This window comes from Patagioenas fasciata, chromosome Z (assembly GCF_037038585.1).
Source record: "Patagioenas fasciata isolate bPatFas1 chromosome Z, bPatFas1.hap1, whole genome shotgun sequence".
Taxonomy (NCBI): Eukaryota; Metazoa; Chordata; class Aves; order Columbiformes; family Columbidae; genus Patagioenas; species Patagioenas fasciata.
Genome location: NC_092560.1, coordinates 61,500,802 through 61,515,536, shown reverse-complemented (window position 1 = coordinate 61,515,536; position 14,735 = coordinate 61,500,802). Strand labels below are relative to the sequence as shown.

Below are 14,735 nucleotides of genomic sequence, written 5' to 3'. Positions count from 1 at the left end.
TTGTATTAGCCTTAATGTTCTTACCCTGTATTTCACACTGTATTTAAAGCATGATACGGCGTATTGTTAATATTAAATAAAAGAGGGGGAGATGTAGTGGCAGAGCCCCCCCCGCCCCAGGGGGATGGGGTTGTCGCCAGCCTGGCTGAGAGGTGAAGCCAGAGACAAAAGAAACTAAAGGAGCACCATTAGAAGGTAATAATGAGTGAGCAATCGCCGGACACATGCGTGCAGAGGGCGTGGACAGCCCATGCAGCCTATCATGTTATTGTATAACACAAGTTACAACCAATCACGTTGTTGTAAGGCGCGTGGACAGGGCAGCTTTGCTATAAAGCTAGCCCGGTCCGACAATAAAGCGAACTCTGTGAACATCATATTGGTGTGTCAGGTTCCGTGGCTCGCATGGATAAAGCAACAGTGTAGTCCTCAGTATTGTATCTGATCATTCTGCTTAGTAAATAAGGTACAAACACTTTGTATCTGAAAATCTTTTACCTATTTTTATTGCGAGCAAGATGTAACAATACGAAAGAAAAAAAAGAGGAAACATTTGGCAGGTAGCAGGTGCATATTCTGGTCTCATCCCTCCTAGCCAGTTAGTCGTCTACTCTGGCACCCCCCACAAAAGTAGGTGAACAAAAAGAAATCAGAAGCATTGATTGTCATTTAAACTTGGGCCTTGGGCCTTAGGAGCTAAAACAAACAAAAACCACACCCCAAAATAGTAATTTTTTTGCTTGAGAAGTGTATGAGTTTTAGTCGAGTGTTTGTGTGCCTTTACATTTGCAGTCATGCTTCCAGTCCCTAATTCCTTCTTTCTTCTGCATCTGTGTGCTGGAAAAACTTCCAAAAGACATGAAGAGAAAGTTCTGTTCAAATGACAGGGGTAATCCGTCTGAGTGACAGCAACAGTTAGTGTAGCTTTTGAGTCGTTACTGCTGCTGTGATAGGGATGCCCTGACTTGCAGGGTAATGTTTGGATGTGATGCACACTGATGAAGCAAATCGTCGTGAAGCGTTGTTACATTTGTGGGTCTGTTGTTTTAGGTGTGCTTTCTTTCTCACTCCTGTTGTGACTTTATGTTCATTTAAAGGATGTTTTTCTGAATTTGATTTTTGTCCTGTAATCTAAAGGATTTTAGGTGTTTTCTAACATAAAATATCAAAACACTTGTGTCTTAAAATTATTTGTTACCATTTTATTTGTTTAGTTTCAATCAGAAAGCTAATATTAAAAAAAAAAAGGTAAAAATAATTAGAATAATGTACTATTATGATCTTTCACACTGTCTTGTTGGATGTATTAAATCAGGTCTTTTCAATGGGTGAGAAGCCTGACAAGCACAGGTCGATATTTAAGTACCAGTTTTTAGGAACTCTGTATTGCATTTTCAGAACATTTTAAGTTGATAGTATCTTGAAGTTGTTAATCTAAGCCATTTTCAGCTGTTCAATTTCAAACACTTTACAGTCCAAGCTTTATTTCGTAGATGGATTTAGATTTAAAAATATCAGAATAATTCAGTTCCTCAAAGCTCTTCCGATACGGTATGTTTTTGGCTTTGTTTTGCTAATTTATATTGTAAAACCCAGGAAAAGTGTAAAGGAACCCTTTCTGAAATGTGCAACATATTACTTGTTTGGTACAATTTTTGTAGCACAATACATAGTATTGGTGGCTAAATTAAAGGTAACTTTGTAATTTAAAAGAGCTTTTTACGCTTCCTTTTTTTTTATTTTATTTTTTTTCGTGGTTGCTTGATGTGAATGGTTGCTTGATATGAGTGACTACTTATGGTGCTCAAGTTATATGTCATTAATGTATATGTGGTGTAGGTGTCTCGTGTATACATGTCATACTGCAGCTTTAGATTGTTGATAGAAATCAGTGAAAACTGGGGTAGAACTGGGCCTGTGTGCTGGACTGCCTGCAGTCTGATGTAATTGAAGAAATGTGGTAGTTTGATATATGCTTATTCTGCCTGAGTCTGTGTATTTATAAATAATGTTTTTAAACACATGGTTGTATAGGAGAAGTTTAACTCTCAGATATTGAACTTGAAGCCTACAAATTGTACATGAACAAAGTTAGATGTCTGTAGTTTGAAACCTTAAGCTAAAACTGATAAATTGTTGCTTTTGCAGTTTCCTTGTGTTATTTAGTAGAGCTTGGAACAAGTAAAGACAGGGAGATGATACTGAAGGGAAGTATAATTGGACAAACCAGTAGACAGATATTCCATTGTTCTTCAGCTACTCCTGAATTCACATTTTTTATTTCTGTAGCAGCTCTTGGAATACCTTGATATATTGTGCCTTTCAATGTACTTTGTGGTATGTAAATTACATTCATTGATAGTGATCTGAGACAGCTATAATTTGATAGACATTAAAAATGTGTTCAGTTAAAATGCAGCTTAGCTCTCCAAGCTTATTTATTTCTTCATTATAAAGCTGAGGTGACTAGAGAGGGATTTAAATTCTTCTTAACCCAGACAGAAGGTGTTATCACCAGAGCACCATGCATTGTGTAATTGCTATTCTGATTTATACAATCAGAACTGTATAAATACAGGTGGGTAATAGATGTACCAAACACTCATGACTGCTAGTGTGGCTGATTGTGCTGACCTGCTGATTCCTGAGAGAACAGGGATCTCTAGCGAAATGGTGTTATTTAGGGAAATGTAAACTACACTGCCAAGAAATATGATTCTTTTTCCCCGTCTCTTAGGAAGGAGAATTTTTAAGTGTGAGATGTCTGCATGTGTCTGTACAACACGGAGGAGTACCATTGATACCAATTTGTTATTCTTTAGTGCAACTAATGCTGTCTTATCTGCTACTGTTACAGGAATTCCTTACAAACAGCTGACTGTAGGTGTCCCCAAGGAGATATTTGAGAATGAGAAGAGAGTGGCTCTATCACCGGCTGGAGTTCAAGCCTTGGTTAAACAAGGCTTCAATGTTGTGGTGGAATCTGGTGCTGGAGAAGCTTCCAAATTTTCTGATGACCATTACAGAGAAGTTGGAGCAAAGATCCAGGGGACCAAGGAAGTCCTGGCTTCTGATTTGATTGTTAAAGTAATTGCTTTATTAATATATCTCCTATTACAATATTTTTAGAGAAACATATAGGTCAATGTTTTCTAATAGTCTGCTGAAAGTTCAGTAAGTAAACTCCTTTAAATGAGTATTTTTTGTTCTAATTCAACTTTAGTCTGTCTTCCCTCTTTTTTCTTAATATCTAATAATACAATATAATACAATAATGTGTAATAATATAAAATTACAATACTATATAAATTACATGAATATAATAATAGATAATACAACAATATAATATTTATTAATATATTAATAAGAGCTCAGGTGTACATCTACAGTAATAAACTACTAAATGGCAGCACTGAAAAAAATGGAGGATAATTTCTTACCAAGTTTTTAACTGCTTTGGAGAATCTGTGATTTCTGGAGTTCCAGACTCTGATCAGATAAGATGCCTGCTTTAAGAAACATTTGCTCCAAAATTACTAACATACAACTCAAGTTTTACTTTTCAGAGAGAGTTGCTTGGAATTGTGAAAATACAAGTTTCTAACTTTTCTGAATCAGACATCCAGCAATTCCACAGAAACAATGTGTTTCAGAAGTGTTTGTAACTACGAGTTGTAGCTGTTCTGGAAAGATTGCTAGAAGTGAAGCTGCTTGTTAGGTGTTAGAGTGTGCAGAGGCCTGAAGGAAAAAATAAGACCTTAAATTTGATGTTGAGGCTTCCTTTAACTACTCTGTTTGAAGTTAGCGTGTCAGAATTGAACACAGAATTTCTGTGAGCTAGTTTGTGAAAAACCCTTCTAAGTATGTTTCTTTTTGAGGAAAAATAAGAAACTGAAAAGAAATGAGTACAGATCAAGATGAGTATCTGCTGGATTTCGTGCTTGAAATCCCCTATATCTAGTGGTGCATCGTAACCTCACTAGTGATTCGTAACCTGTAGAGCTTAATTGGCATATCTGTTCAGTAATCATTTGCTTAAAAATGTCTGATTTTTGGGAAGCTGTCATAAAAGCCAGTAACTGCTGGTTAGAAGCCATCAAATCTTTCTGAAGGTGTGCGCTGACTACTAGTGCCCTGTCACCAGCCTACCTAGAGCTAATCCTAATATGTAGGCTGCAGTTAGGCAGTGCAGTTACGAAGTTCAGCTGTGTAAACAGCCTTTGATATACTTCCTTCCTGTGTACTGTCTGGGTGGGAATGGACAGACTGCAAGCTGGGAGCAATAAAGTGGAGTGTGTTCTATTTTCTCTGATTAATTTGGATTCTGATTAATTAATTATCTCTTTCTTCAGGTGAGGGCTCCTATTTTTAACTCGGACCTAGGTGTACATGAGGCAGATCTTTTTAAGCCGGCGGCTACCTTGATTAGTTTTATCTACCCAGCACAAAATCCAGACCTCCTGAAAAAGCTTGCAGAAAAAAAAACTACTGTCTTGGCTATGGATCAGGTTCCACGGGTCACCATTGCTCAGGGATATGATGCACTTAGCTCCATGGCCAACATTGCTGGGTATGAATCTTACTCTTTTTTTTTCTACTATTTTTTTTTTTCTTCCAGCTAGAGTAAGTATAGCTGAATTAAAAGCCATGTACTTTGATATTAGGTACATCTAAAACTGTTGAGCATCTTTATTTTTATAGAGCTGTTTCAGCAGGATGAAGCTGTTGGAGGTGCCTTAACTACTTAAGTAAATAGACAAAGAAAATTAAAGGCAGTTCTTCTAATTACTGGGCTACTTTGTCTGGTGCCTTTTTGGTCTGAACTAGATCAGGGCAGGCTCAAAAGTACCCTTGATACGGCTTGAACAAGAATTGTCTGTCATTGGGATCTGATGTTGCTGGGAGCTAACTATCCCAAACAGCACTCAGTCTGAATGTGGTTGCCATGGCATATATAGACCAAATACTGTCAGACATCTTCATGCTTTGTGACTGGTATTGTAGTGAATTACAATGTTATTGCTGTCAAGCTGACTTCTATTATTAGGTTGTGGGGTGTTTTTTGTTTTTGTTGTTTTTCTTTCTTTGACCTCTTACACAGATGATGTGTGTGAGGCATAATAAACCTTGCAGAAGGCTGCCAGATTTTGTGCACGCCAGTGGTATACATCCATGTCTGTGTTTGGTTACTCCTCTGTCTTTTCTTTCTGTGTGATTTTACTGAAATATAGAAATTCGTAATGTATTTAAAGGTACAAAATCTACAAGCTGTATTCCAAATTAGAACTAATTTTATGACCCATAGACCTCTATATGTTCCTGATAGGACGGAGAGTGGAATGAGTCTGTTGAACCACAACACTGTTAGGAAAAATGCAAGAAGATGTGCACTGTTGTTAAGAAAATATATAATTGCATATTAATCTCCATTTTTAGATAGCTCTACTGATAATTTGGTATCCAGCCCTCCATTCTCAGATGGTTACAAAGCAGATTGAGCAAGGTTAAGTAGCAAGGTTAAGCTATTTGCCCTAAGCTGTATAGCTCTGCAGTTAGGTTCAGAGTATCTTTTTTGAATATGTGCTTGCTTGTCTAAATGAGATTACTGCAAAACTGTGGTGGGTTTTGCAATGCTTGTTCATGTTTCTGTCCCTAACAAGCCTACAGTTACAACCTCTGAAGGTAGCTTCGACGACCACAAAGTTAACTTCTGGCAAGCTATGTGTTTGTTACTCAGGTAAAATTTTGAGAAAGCAAATAGTTGTGGACATCCAGTATACTGCAGTCCAAAAATTGTGTCTGAAAATGCATTCCATGATTTGAAAAAAAAAAACAAACCCAAGAAATATGAATGAACAGAGGCTATTAAACTTTTACTCAGTGATAAAATATTAAACTTTGTCCTGCTCATACTGTGTTCAAACATTCATCCTTTTGAGTGCTCTCATGAATGGAATTGTACTGGTCTTGGGAAAATACTGATATGTGTGTGTGTTTCCTTAACTGACAGATACAAGGCTGTGGTATTGGCAGCAAATCACTTTGGTCGATTTTTCACGGGTCAGATCACAGCTGCTGGTAAAGTTCCTCCAGCAAAGGTATGTGTGTACTGTTGCGGAAGAATATGTGAGTTCCTGAGCACAGCTGACCACTACTGAAACTGTGTTAAAAGGCATTTTCCTTGCCTTGAGGCTAGTTCTAGAGACTTTAGAAATCCCTGTAGTTATTCCCATACCGGTTTTTGTTCAGTACCTGTAATGTAATTTTTTTTGCGAATAATAGAATAATTGGAGTTTTATTTAAGCTTGGTTAGTTTTAAACATTAGAATATCTATACATGGATGGATTTTTTCCAGATGGGAAGAGGCAAAGGGATCAATTAAGAAAAGTCAGATATGTTGGGATTTCTTGTGTGTTGAAGGCTCCAATGGAAAGGATTGCTTGATCGGAATTGCAGGTGGATTGAGTTGAAGAGAAATGGAGTTAGAATTAGGGAAGAAAAAAAAAAAGGAGAAATAAAGGAAAAAACCTGCACTTATATAAATGGTTAGCTACAGATGAGTTTATTCTTGGAGAAGAGAAGTTAGGAGTTACAGCTTTTAAACTGTTGCATTTACAGGGAAGTTTTTCCAAAGTCATTTTGGGTTCTGTGTCCTAAGGTAACTTGTTTAAATGGCTGATTAATGAGTTTTATCTGTAGTTGTGGAAGTGGTACAATGCTGATGTTTTTCTAACCAGCTGTAGTTTTAGTTTATGCTCCAAGCACGATGATGGTATCGTTCTAGGTCTTGATCATTGGAGGAGGAGTTGCTGGCCTGGCTTCTGCAGGAGCAGCTAAAGGGATGGGTGCAGTGGTTCGTGGATTTGACACTAGGTAGGTGTGTGACAATCGTAATAGCAGTCTGAAATTATTTGAAGATTAAGTAGTTTGTAGCTGTGTTACAGTGAAAACACTTACACTGCACCAAATCAAAATTGCTTTCCTACTTTTTTTATTTCATCATTATTCCTCCATTTTTTAAATTTCAAAACAACCAGACCTTCCAAAGAGTCCTTCACATTAAATCATTCAGACCTATATGAATAAAAAAATTGATACTTTATGCAAATGAAGAGGGTAGGGCTTTTATCCAGAATTTCATGTCTCTCTTCTTCTTGGGGACACAAGGCAAATAATAAAGAAGTAATCTTTATGCCCTCATTTATAGCTTGCTTTGATCCAGGTTCATACCGCATATTCTCATTCATCTCTGTTCTGATCCCAGAGGGGCCAGCTAGGAACTCTTGGAGGGACACATTTTTCACTCTGCTGAAGGAAAGAGACCAAGTTATTTTATTTATGAAACTCAAGATAAAAGAACAAAGTGCACCTGAAGCTGCTTTAAATGCTGTTTTCCTCAGATCTTCTTTATATTTGGAAGGATTATTTTGTCCTGTAGCCATTTTTTAGAGCAATAGACTGCGAAAATTACAGATCACAAACATTTTTCTTACAGCTACAGGGACTGCAAACTTGATTAAATTTTTTTCTATTAAATGGCATTCTTATATTGTATTTGTATGTGCTTAATGTCGTATTTACATTAAAACTATTTATACGTGTTTGTTTTTATACAGAAGTGGCATCTAGTGTTATCTCTGGTATAACAGCTATATCTAATGTGAAAGAATAAAAATGAATTTATCTCCAGATGTATGATGTGCAACACGAAATAACCATCATTCTGGTTTGTTAGAAAATCTGCATATACCTTAAAACAAACTGGAAAAAGTTTTTTTCATAAAAACATGATCCAAATCAGTCTAAAACTTCCCAGATTTTAAAAATTCCCTTTTTAGGCGTCCTGTATACTTTTATCTTGGTGTGCAAGAATGTTTGTGTTAAATCGTCCACATGTTGTGAGTGGTCACCTAACACTGAAGTTTGTTCTCATTATTTACTGTGACATCATGTGATGCAAAATAAATTACAGATTTACAGGATAACGTAAAAAAACCCTAAACCATAAACCAATATACCACCTCCACCCCTCAAACCCTCCCAAACCATTTTTCTCAGTGAAAATAAGACTTCCTAGTATTTCCCATTTCACGAATTATAGACAGGTCCACAGGCTGTGTGTGTAACACCTGTTTTAGGCATCAAGTTTGGGCTGTAGATTTACATAGTCATGACAAGAGAAATGCATGAGTAGAGTTAGTCAGCAGTTAAGCTCCTAGCTTTGAGACTTTTCTTGAAGCAACTGCTGACTGTATAGGAAACTGCAAGCTGTCTTCATTCCTTATTGAAGTGTCTTCATTAGGGACCTAAAATTTGTGATGCGTTTCCTTTTTTTCCGCTAAATGAGAGCTTGAGTTATGGTATCGTTAATCCTAGAAAAGTTTTAGATTTCTTGTCTGATAACTGCTACTAAAAAGAACAAAAAAAATATGATGGATTTTTGAAGTGATGTTTGTTTCTTTTCCATGCAATTTTCTTTTCCTAGAGCTGCAGCTCTAGAACAGTTCAAGTCTCTTGGTGCTGAGCCTTTGGAAGTAGACGTAAAGGAATCTGGAGAGGGACACGGTGGTTATGCTAAAGAAATGTCCAAAGAGTTTATTGAAGCTGAAATGAAACTCTTTGCCAAGCAGTGCCAAGATGTTGATATTATCATCACTACAGCGCTTATTCCAGGTATGTTTTATGTGCAAGATGCTAATTTTCATTTATCTTGCATAAGTTGGCATGTTTTGGAGCTGTGTCTGTAGTGAAACAGAGGTCTTAGTGGATTATGTCTATGTGTGCATGTACCTTATTCCTTCCCTGATAAATACCAGGTTTTAAAGTGTGCGCCTTTTTTCACAACTTCAGTTTTCACAAACCATCAGTCTTTGTCTCAATATCATAATGTATTCTTATTAAATAAGGAGTAGATAAGTAACAATATATAATTCTTGTGTGTATTTATTGGATCACTTCTACTGTGTAACTTGTGCACTGAAACAAGTAAAATTGAAACAGTACTGTCTTTTGTAATTGAAACATGGTAAGGTAGAGCTTAGGTTTTAGTGCTTTTTATTGTTCAACATCTGTGTTTTAATAACTTATTATGTGACATTTCTTCTTTTTCTTGAGTGTGTGTGTTTTGTTTGTTTGTTCTGGCTTACTGGATGTTGTCAGTTTACTGAGGGCAAAATTGGACCTGCCAGCATCTTTGGTAGACTGCCTGTGCATACCTTTTTTATATGCTTGGGAGCAAGATGGTCTAGGATGTCTTCTCTCTGCATGTATAAACAAACTGTGACATTTCATCCTAGGTACCAATTACTTGAAAATTTTGCTTATGAAAATAAGGTTTACAGAGAGAGAAAAGGGGAGAACTTGTATCCTGAGCTCTATGGATAAAAAGCTGCGTTTTGTGTTTGACTTACTGTGTCTTATCTTGTCAGGCAAAAAAGCTCCTGTCTTGTTTAAGAAAGAGATGATTGAATCAATGAAGGAAGGTTCTGTTGTTGTGGATTTAGCTGCAGAAGCAGGGGGAAACATTGAGACTACAAAGCCTGGAGAACTGTATGTTCATAAGGTGAGCATTTCAAGCAAACTGAGAATGTTCTGCAGATTTAATTCACATTGTGTTTTGTAAAGTGTATGCTGAAAATGAGTAGCTGATTTTGCTATTTGTGTTAAATTAATCTTTTAGATTTGCATTTGGTCACTAGTGATATCTCTGTATAACAGGTTGAAGATTTTTAAACAAACAAATGTTAATTTGGTTGTTAAGTATGTAAGTGGTACTGCTTAGACATCCAAGTCCAGTGATTTGCCTCTGCTGAGTGTGATTTGATGTCTGTTTCTTGATCTATCTAATGAGACAGCAGTAGCAGTAGCTTCTTTAGCTTGCTTATCACCTCCCACAGTTGGAAGTTAACAGTCCTGTCACAGGTAAGCTAAACAGCTTCAGACTGTGTCAGAATTTAGTTCAGTGCAAAGTCTCTGGCTTAGCTCAGAATAATTTCAGTTTCAGGAGGTTGCTCTCTTTGTATGTCTTTAGCTTCACCAACATGTGTGTCTGCGGTAGAATATCCAAACCACTTGTAGTGCACACTAGCAGTAGCGTGAATTGAATCATTAAAGTAAACATTTTTGCTCTGAACTGAACTAACGACTTGATTTTGCTCCAGTGTTCATTGACTCACTTGAGAGCTTGTTTTTCTGCTTTTTGGGTTTTATTTTTGGTACTTTTGAGAAATCTACCAGCAGTTATATATACTTGGGTGATGAGATTTAAAGGAGCAGATTTATAAGGCTGTTATTGGGTAATGTATGGACATAATGCTGTTACTAGGGAAGCCTGTAGGGACACATTGCTACTAGGACTGTTATCAATCTAAGCAGGACTATGTGTGTATATGTCATGAGTCACACATTGTATTTGGCCTTGTGGTTTTCTAGGGCTTTTGATGTAATTGCTTAAAAGCTGAAATTAGAGTATGTAGAACAGAAATAAGCAGGTATTTGCATGAAGAATTAATATGGAGCACTTTCGCTCAGAGGAATATTACACCTGCATATAGTGTGTACTGGCACTGATTTGTGGAAAAGGGCAGCAGTGCCGAACTATTAGCAGTGTGCTGGAGCGTTGCATTAAGAAACCACAGTTCTCAGAAAAATGCAGGGATCTTAGCTGTAAATTGAGCGAGCAGTGTTCTAACACAAGCTTGTTTGAAGAGTGTATGTCAGTCTCAGCTTCCCATATCTTCCAAAAGCTCAAGAGCCTGATAGCCATGAATACTCACCTTTGTTCTTCAAACAGTGTGGAGATATTATGTTACCTCTTTACATAAATGTGAAACTGAACATATTACTTGCACAGCTAGCTAACTCTGAGGAAGCTCTCTTCACTCCTCTGTCATGTAGAAAGTTGACTCCAGAGCATGCCCTTGCAGAAGTACTGAGAAGATGCCAAGCATCGAGCGGGATAATCTGTTACCTAGTTTTTTTAGGAAGCTAAATTCTGAGAGAATAGTTGGATTTGGAGAAGGCAAGCTCTTGCACCAATACATCTTTCTCTCTGTGTAGGCTTGTTGCTAATAGCATTTAAGGTGCTGGGTTTGATCACGTTGAATTCTGTAACTGTTGTGAGTAATCCTCCACCAACTTAATAATGCTAGAGCTGCAGGTAACAGTTTTAGCTGGAGTTAAAAATAGAAATAAGTGAAACAGTTTGAATATATATTTCCAGAAGGATACATTGGAAAAGATGCTGCTTTTTCAGAGATTGAACTAACTTTTAATATTTTACTTGAATCTTTTTCAGGGTGTTACACACATTGGCTACACAGACCTGCCTAGCAGAATGGCTACTCAGGCCAGTACTTTGTATTCCAATAACATTATTAAACTCCTAAAGGCTATTAGTCCTGACAAAGAGAACTTCTACTTTGATCCAAAAGACGAATTTGATTATGGGACTCTGGATCATGTTATTAGAGGAACTGTAGTAATGAAGGTAATTCAGTAAATATTCTCTTCTTAGTTTCTGAATTCATACTTTTACATTTATCAGTGTTGTCTCTTTAAAATGCATTCAAAGATACTGCATGCCAATGGACTTCAGATGTGGCTTGATGGACAGTGTGAGGAATTGTTTGTATTCAGCTCGATATTCCTCTATCCCTTTTTGTTAAGGGAAACGTTTTTGCTTTTTGTGTTCTTGTCATGGTTAAACAGATACCTAATCTCTACTGTTGAAAAACAGGAAAAAGATTAAATTTGCATGTTTTATTCATGTGATAAAAACACAGTTATTTAAAACATGTTTGAAACGTTACTACAGGACCTGAAAAAAAATTATTCTTTTTTAATTCTTATATAGTTTTATTTTTATAAGAGCAACTTCTGAAAAAAGTGGTGGAACTAGTATATACAGGGTACTTTAAGCCCTATTAGGAAAGAATACAAAGTTAGGGCATGGGCCAGTATGGGCTCTCCTCTTGCAGTTATAAGGAAATAATAATTTGCAGTTTAGGTGAGAGGTATTCACTTTTGTTGAGTTTTGCTGCTTAATGTTGCCAACATTTTGTGATGCTTATGATATCTACCCTGGAGGAGGCTTACATTGACTTCAGCTCTCCCAGAGCACTGAAGTGGGAGAGATGAGGAAGAGAACAGGAAGAGAGGCCTGGGGAACAGCAAGAAATGTGAGATACCATGCTTGGTACCCAGCTGAGATTTGGGCAGGCTCTGATTGGAATTCAGATCTGTAGTCGATTTTATGATTACCAAGACCCTGTTTTATTTTACATAAATATTTTCCATGTAAGGAACTTTACCTCTTTGTTTCAGTTCCTGCTTTCAAGCCTTGTGCTGTGTTCCTCCAGGTGCTCTTGAACACTGATATTAAATCTTGTCTGAAAAAATGTGTAAACCGGTATGATTAACTTGGTCAGGCTGCACTCATCATCCATCCTTGCAAGCTTCTGCTGATGCAGAAAAGGAAAATGTTCCTGTGGCATGGCTGTAGGATGTTAAGACATACCTGAGTAAGGAGAGTAGGCTCCTCTAAGTATAAAGCATCTGCCATGTTAGGGTTAACTGTAAATGTCTGTTGTCAGGATGGCAAGGTGATTTTCCCAGCACCACCACCAAATAACATTCCTCAAGGAGCCCCTGTGAAGCAGAAGACCGTAGCAGAGCTGGAAGCAGAAAAAGCAGCTACTGTCACACCTTTTAGAAAAACTATGACTAGTGCATCTGTATACACAGCAGGTATGCAACTTCCAGAGTTGGAGAATCAGTGTAGAGTGCTCCTCCTTTGGCTAATACTGTTTAGTGACTCCTCATCTTACTGATACAGTTTAATAACTAGTTGGGAGAGCAATTGATTGGCTGGTGTATGCTAGTGCAAAATCAGCATAGTGTAATAATTGCTTTTGAGAGGGAAAATAAAATTTTAGAAACTTAACCCAAAGTGTTAACATTTCAAACGGTACTGACTCATGCCGTGTGCATGTATGTGTGTTTGGCTTTATTTAAGTATCAGTAAAATACTGAAAATTCTGAAGGGTTCCTTTTGGGGACTGTGCTCAGACTTTACAGCAGTATAAATTAAATGCCATTGCTTTCTTCAAACTTTAATGTATCGTGTGAGACTTAAACGCCCCCAGTCTACTGAAGTACTGAGAATAGGACTTTTGTCTTGACAAATAAATATTTGCTGCTCTTGTCATTTGGTATTCTGTGCATTAGAACTTCTGCATGATGTAACTAATGAATTGAGTATTCTTAATTTTAACTTTATTTCTTCATATTGCGTGCTTTGAGTCTTCCAAGTAGTATTTCAACATTATTGTGACTCTTCCACATTTTTGCTATAGAACAGGAGAGTGATAGGATTTAGTGTTGGTGTAGACACCTCTCTTTGCTGCTTTGTGTGCATGCATGACAAAGATACATGTATTATACTTATGACTTTATATTCTACTGTAAAAGAAACACTAGCACTGAAAGAGCCTTTTAGTTGACAAAGATGATCCAGCTCATCTTGAAAGAAGTCTGTGCACAAAACTCCATTTTGCTTTTAGCTCAATACTGGATTTCTGTTGTACAAAGTTTAAATGTAAGAACCGCTGGAATGTTATAGAAATGTTTTGCTGTGCTTTTCTTCTAGGTTTATCTGGTATGTTAGGACTGGGCATGGTAGCTCCTAATAATGCTTTCACGCAAATGGTGACGACATTTGGCCTAGCTGGAATAGTGGGTTACCATACAGTATGGGGTGTGACTCCTGCTCTTCACTCTCCACTCATGTCAGTGACTAATGCTATCTCAGGTAAGTAGCTGTCACACAATTGCTTATCTTCTGTTTGAAGTATGCACAGCTCCTTTTACTCAAAATTTAGACGGAAGTGTTCTGATACGCCTTTTAGAATGCTAGAGAGCCTAGTACTACTTTGCATGTCTGAGTTTACTCACATAAATAGCTGACTCTGAGAGTATGTTTTTTCAAAAGGACAAATGTGATGATGTGTGTTTTTAATTTTTATGAGTAATTTTTCCCTCTTAACCTGTTTGCTTTAAAGTTTGTTTTACTTGGAGTGCTGCAGTCTCTCCTTTGATAGAATACATTTTTCTTCCCATCTCTCCAAAATGTAGCCCTGAAAATAACTTGTCATTCATATTTCCTGCGTTCTGTTTTTTTGCTCTCCTCAAACTGTGCATTTTGAGAGAGGGGAAAAGAAAAAATTCCTAAGATTCCTGTAAGATTTGTAACTGTTTAAGTATGTAAGATTTTTTGTATCTCTGTGTGTGTATATGTGACAGGACATGTATGAGTCTGATCTACTCTGGCTGTTAAAAGCAAAGTTTCTTTTATTGAACAAGTACTTGGAAGCCTCAGGCACTGAACTTCAAAACTATATTCATGTACACATTTTTTTTTCTTTTGAAACATGTTTGTATTTCTGAAAATAACCATAGTAGTCTTTGTTTAAATACTACTGTGTAAAGTTAACTGTTTTCTGTTTGACAGCTGCAAGGAAACTTGCTATAGGTATAGGGCTTTTTAAGGTTCAGTAACACTTTTTTTCTATTTTAAATAGGGCTAACTGCAGTTGGTGGGCTGGTATTAATGGGAGGAAACTATGTCCCTGAAAACACTCCTCAAAGTCTAGCAGTGCTTTCGACCTTTATCTCTTCAGTCAATATTGCAGGTACGAATGTTAGGTTTTCACTTAAGGGTAACTTTAAAGCACTT

General features: G+C 37.0%; 1 protein-coding gene across 4 annotated transcripts in view; it reads left to right on the top strand.

Moving 5' to 3' along the window:
- NNT (nicotinamide nucleotide transhydrogenase) overlaps positions 1-14,735 on the top strand; it is a 47,032-nt gene that overhangs the window by 7,248 nt on the left and 25,049 nt on the right. For all 4 annotated transcript variants that reach the window (XM_065861353.2, XM_071802322.1, XM_065861352.2 and 1 more), the window contains exons 3-12: positions 2,858-3,087; positions 4,353-4,570; positions 6,011-6,098; positions 6,786-6,874; positions 8,487-8,674; positions 9,430-9,563; positions 11,298-11,489; positions 12,595-12,748; positions 13,650-13,811; positions 14,581-14,691. In XM_065861353.2, the coding sequence (XP_065717425.1) occupies positions 2,858-3,087; positions 4,353-4,570; positions 6,011-6,098; positions 6,786-6,874; positions 8,487-8,674; positions 9,430-9,563; positions 11,298-11,489; positions 12,595-12,748; positions 13,650-13,811; positions 14,581-14,691 (1,566 nt within the window). The remainder of the gene's footprint in view (positions 1-2,857; positions 3,088-4,352; positions 4,571-6,010; positions 6,099-6,785; positions 6,875-8,486; positions 8,675-9,429; positions 9,564-11,297; positions 11,490-12,594; positions 12,749-13,649; positions 13,812-14,580; positions 14,692-14,735) is intronic.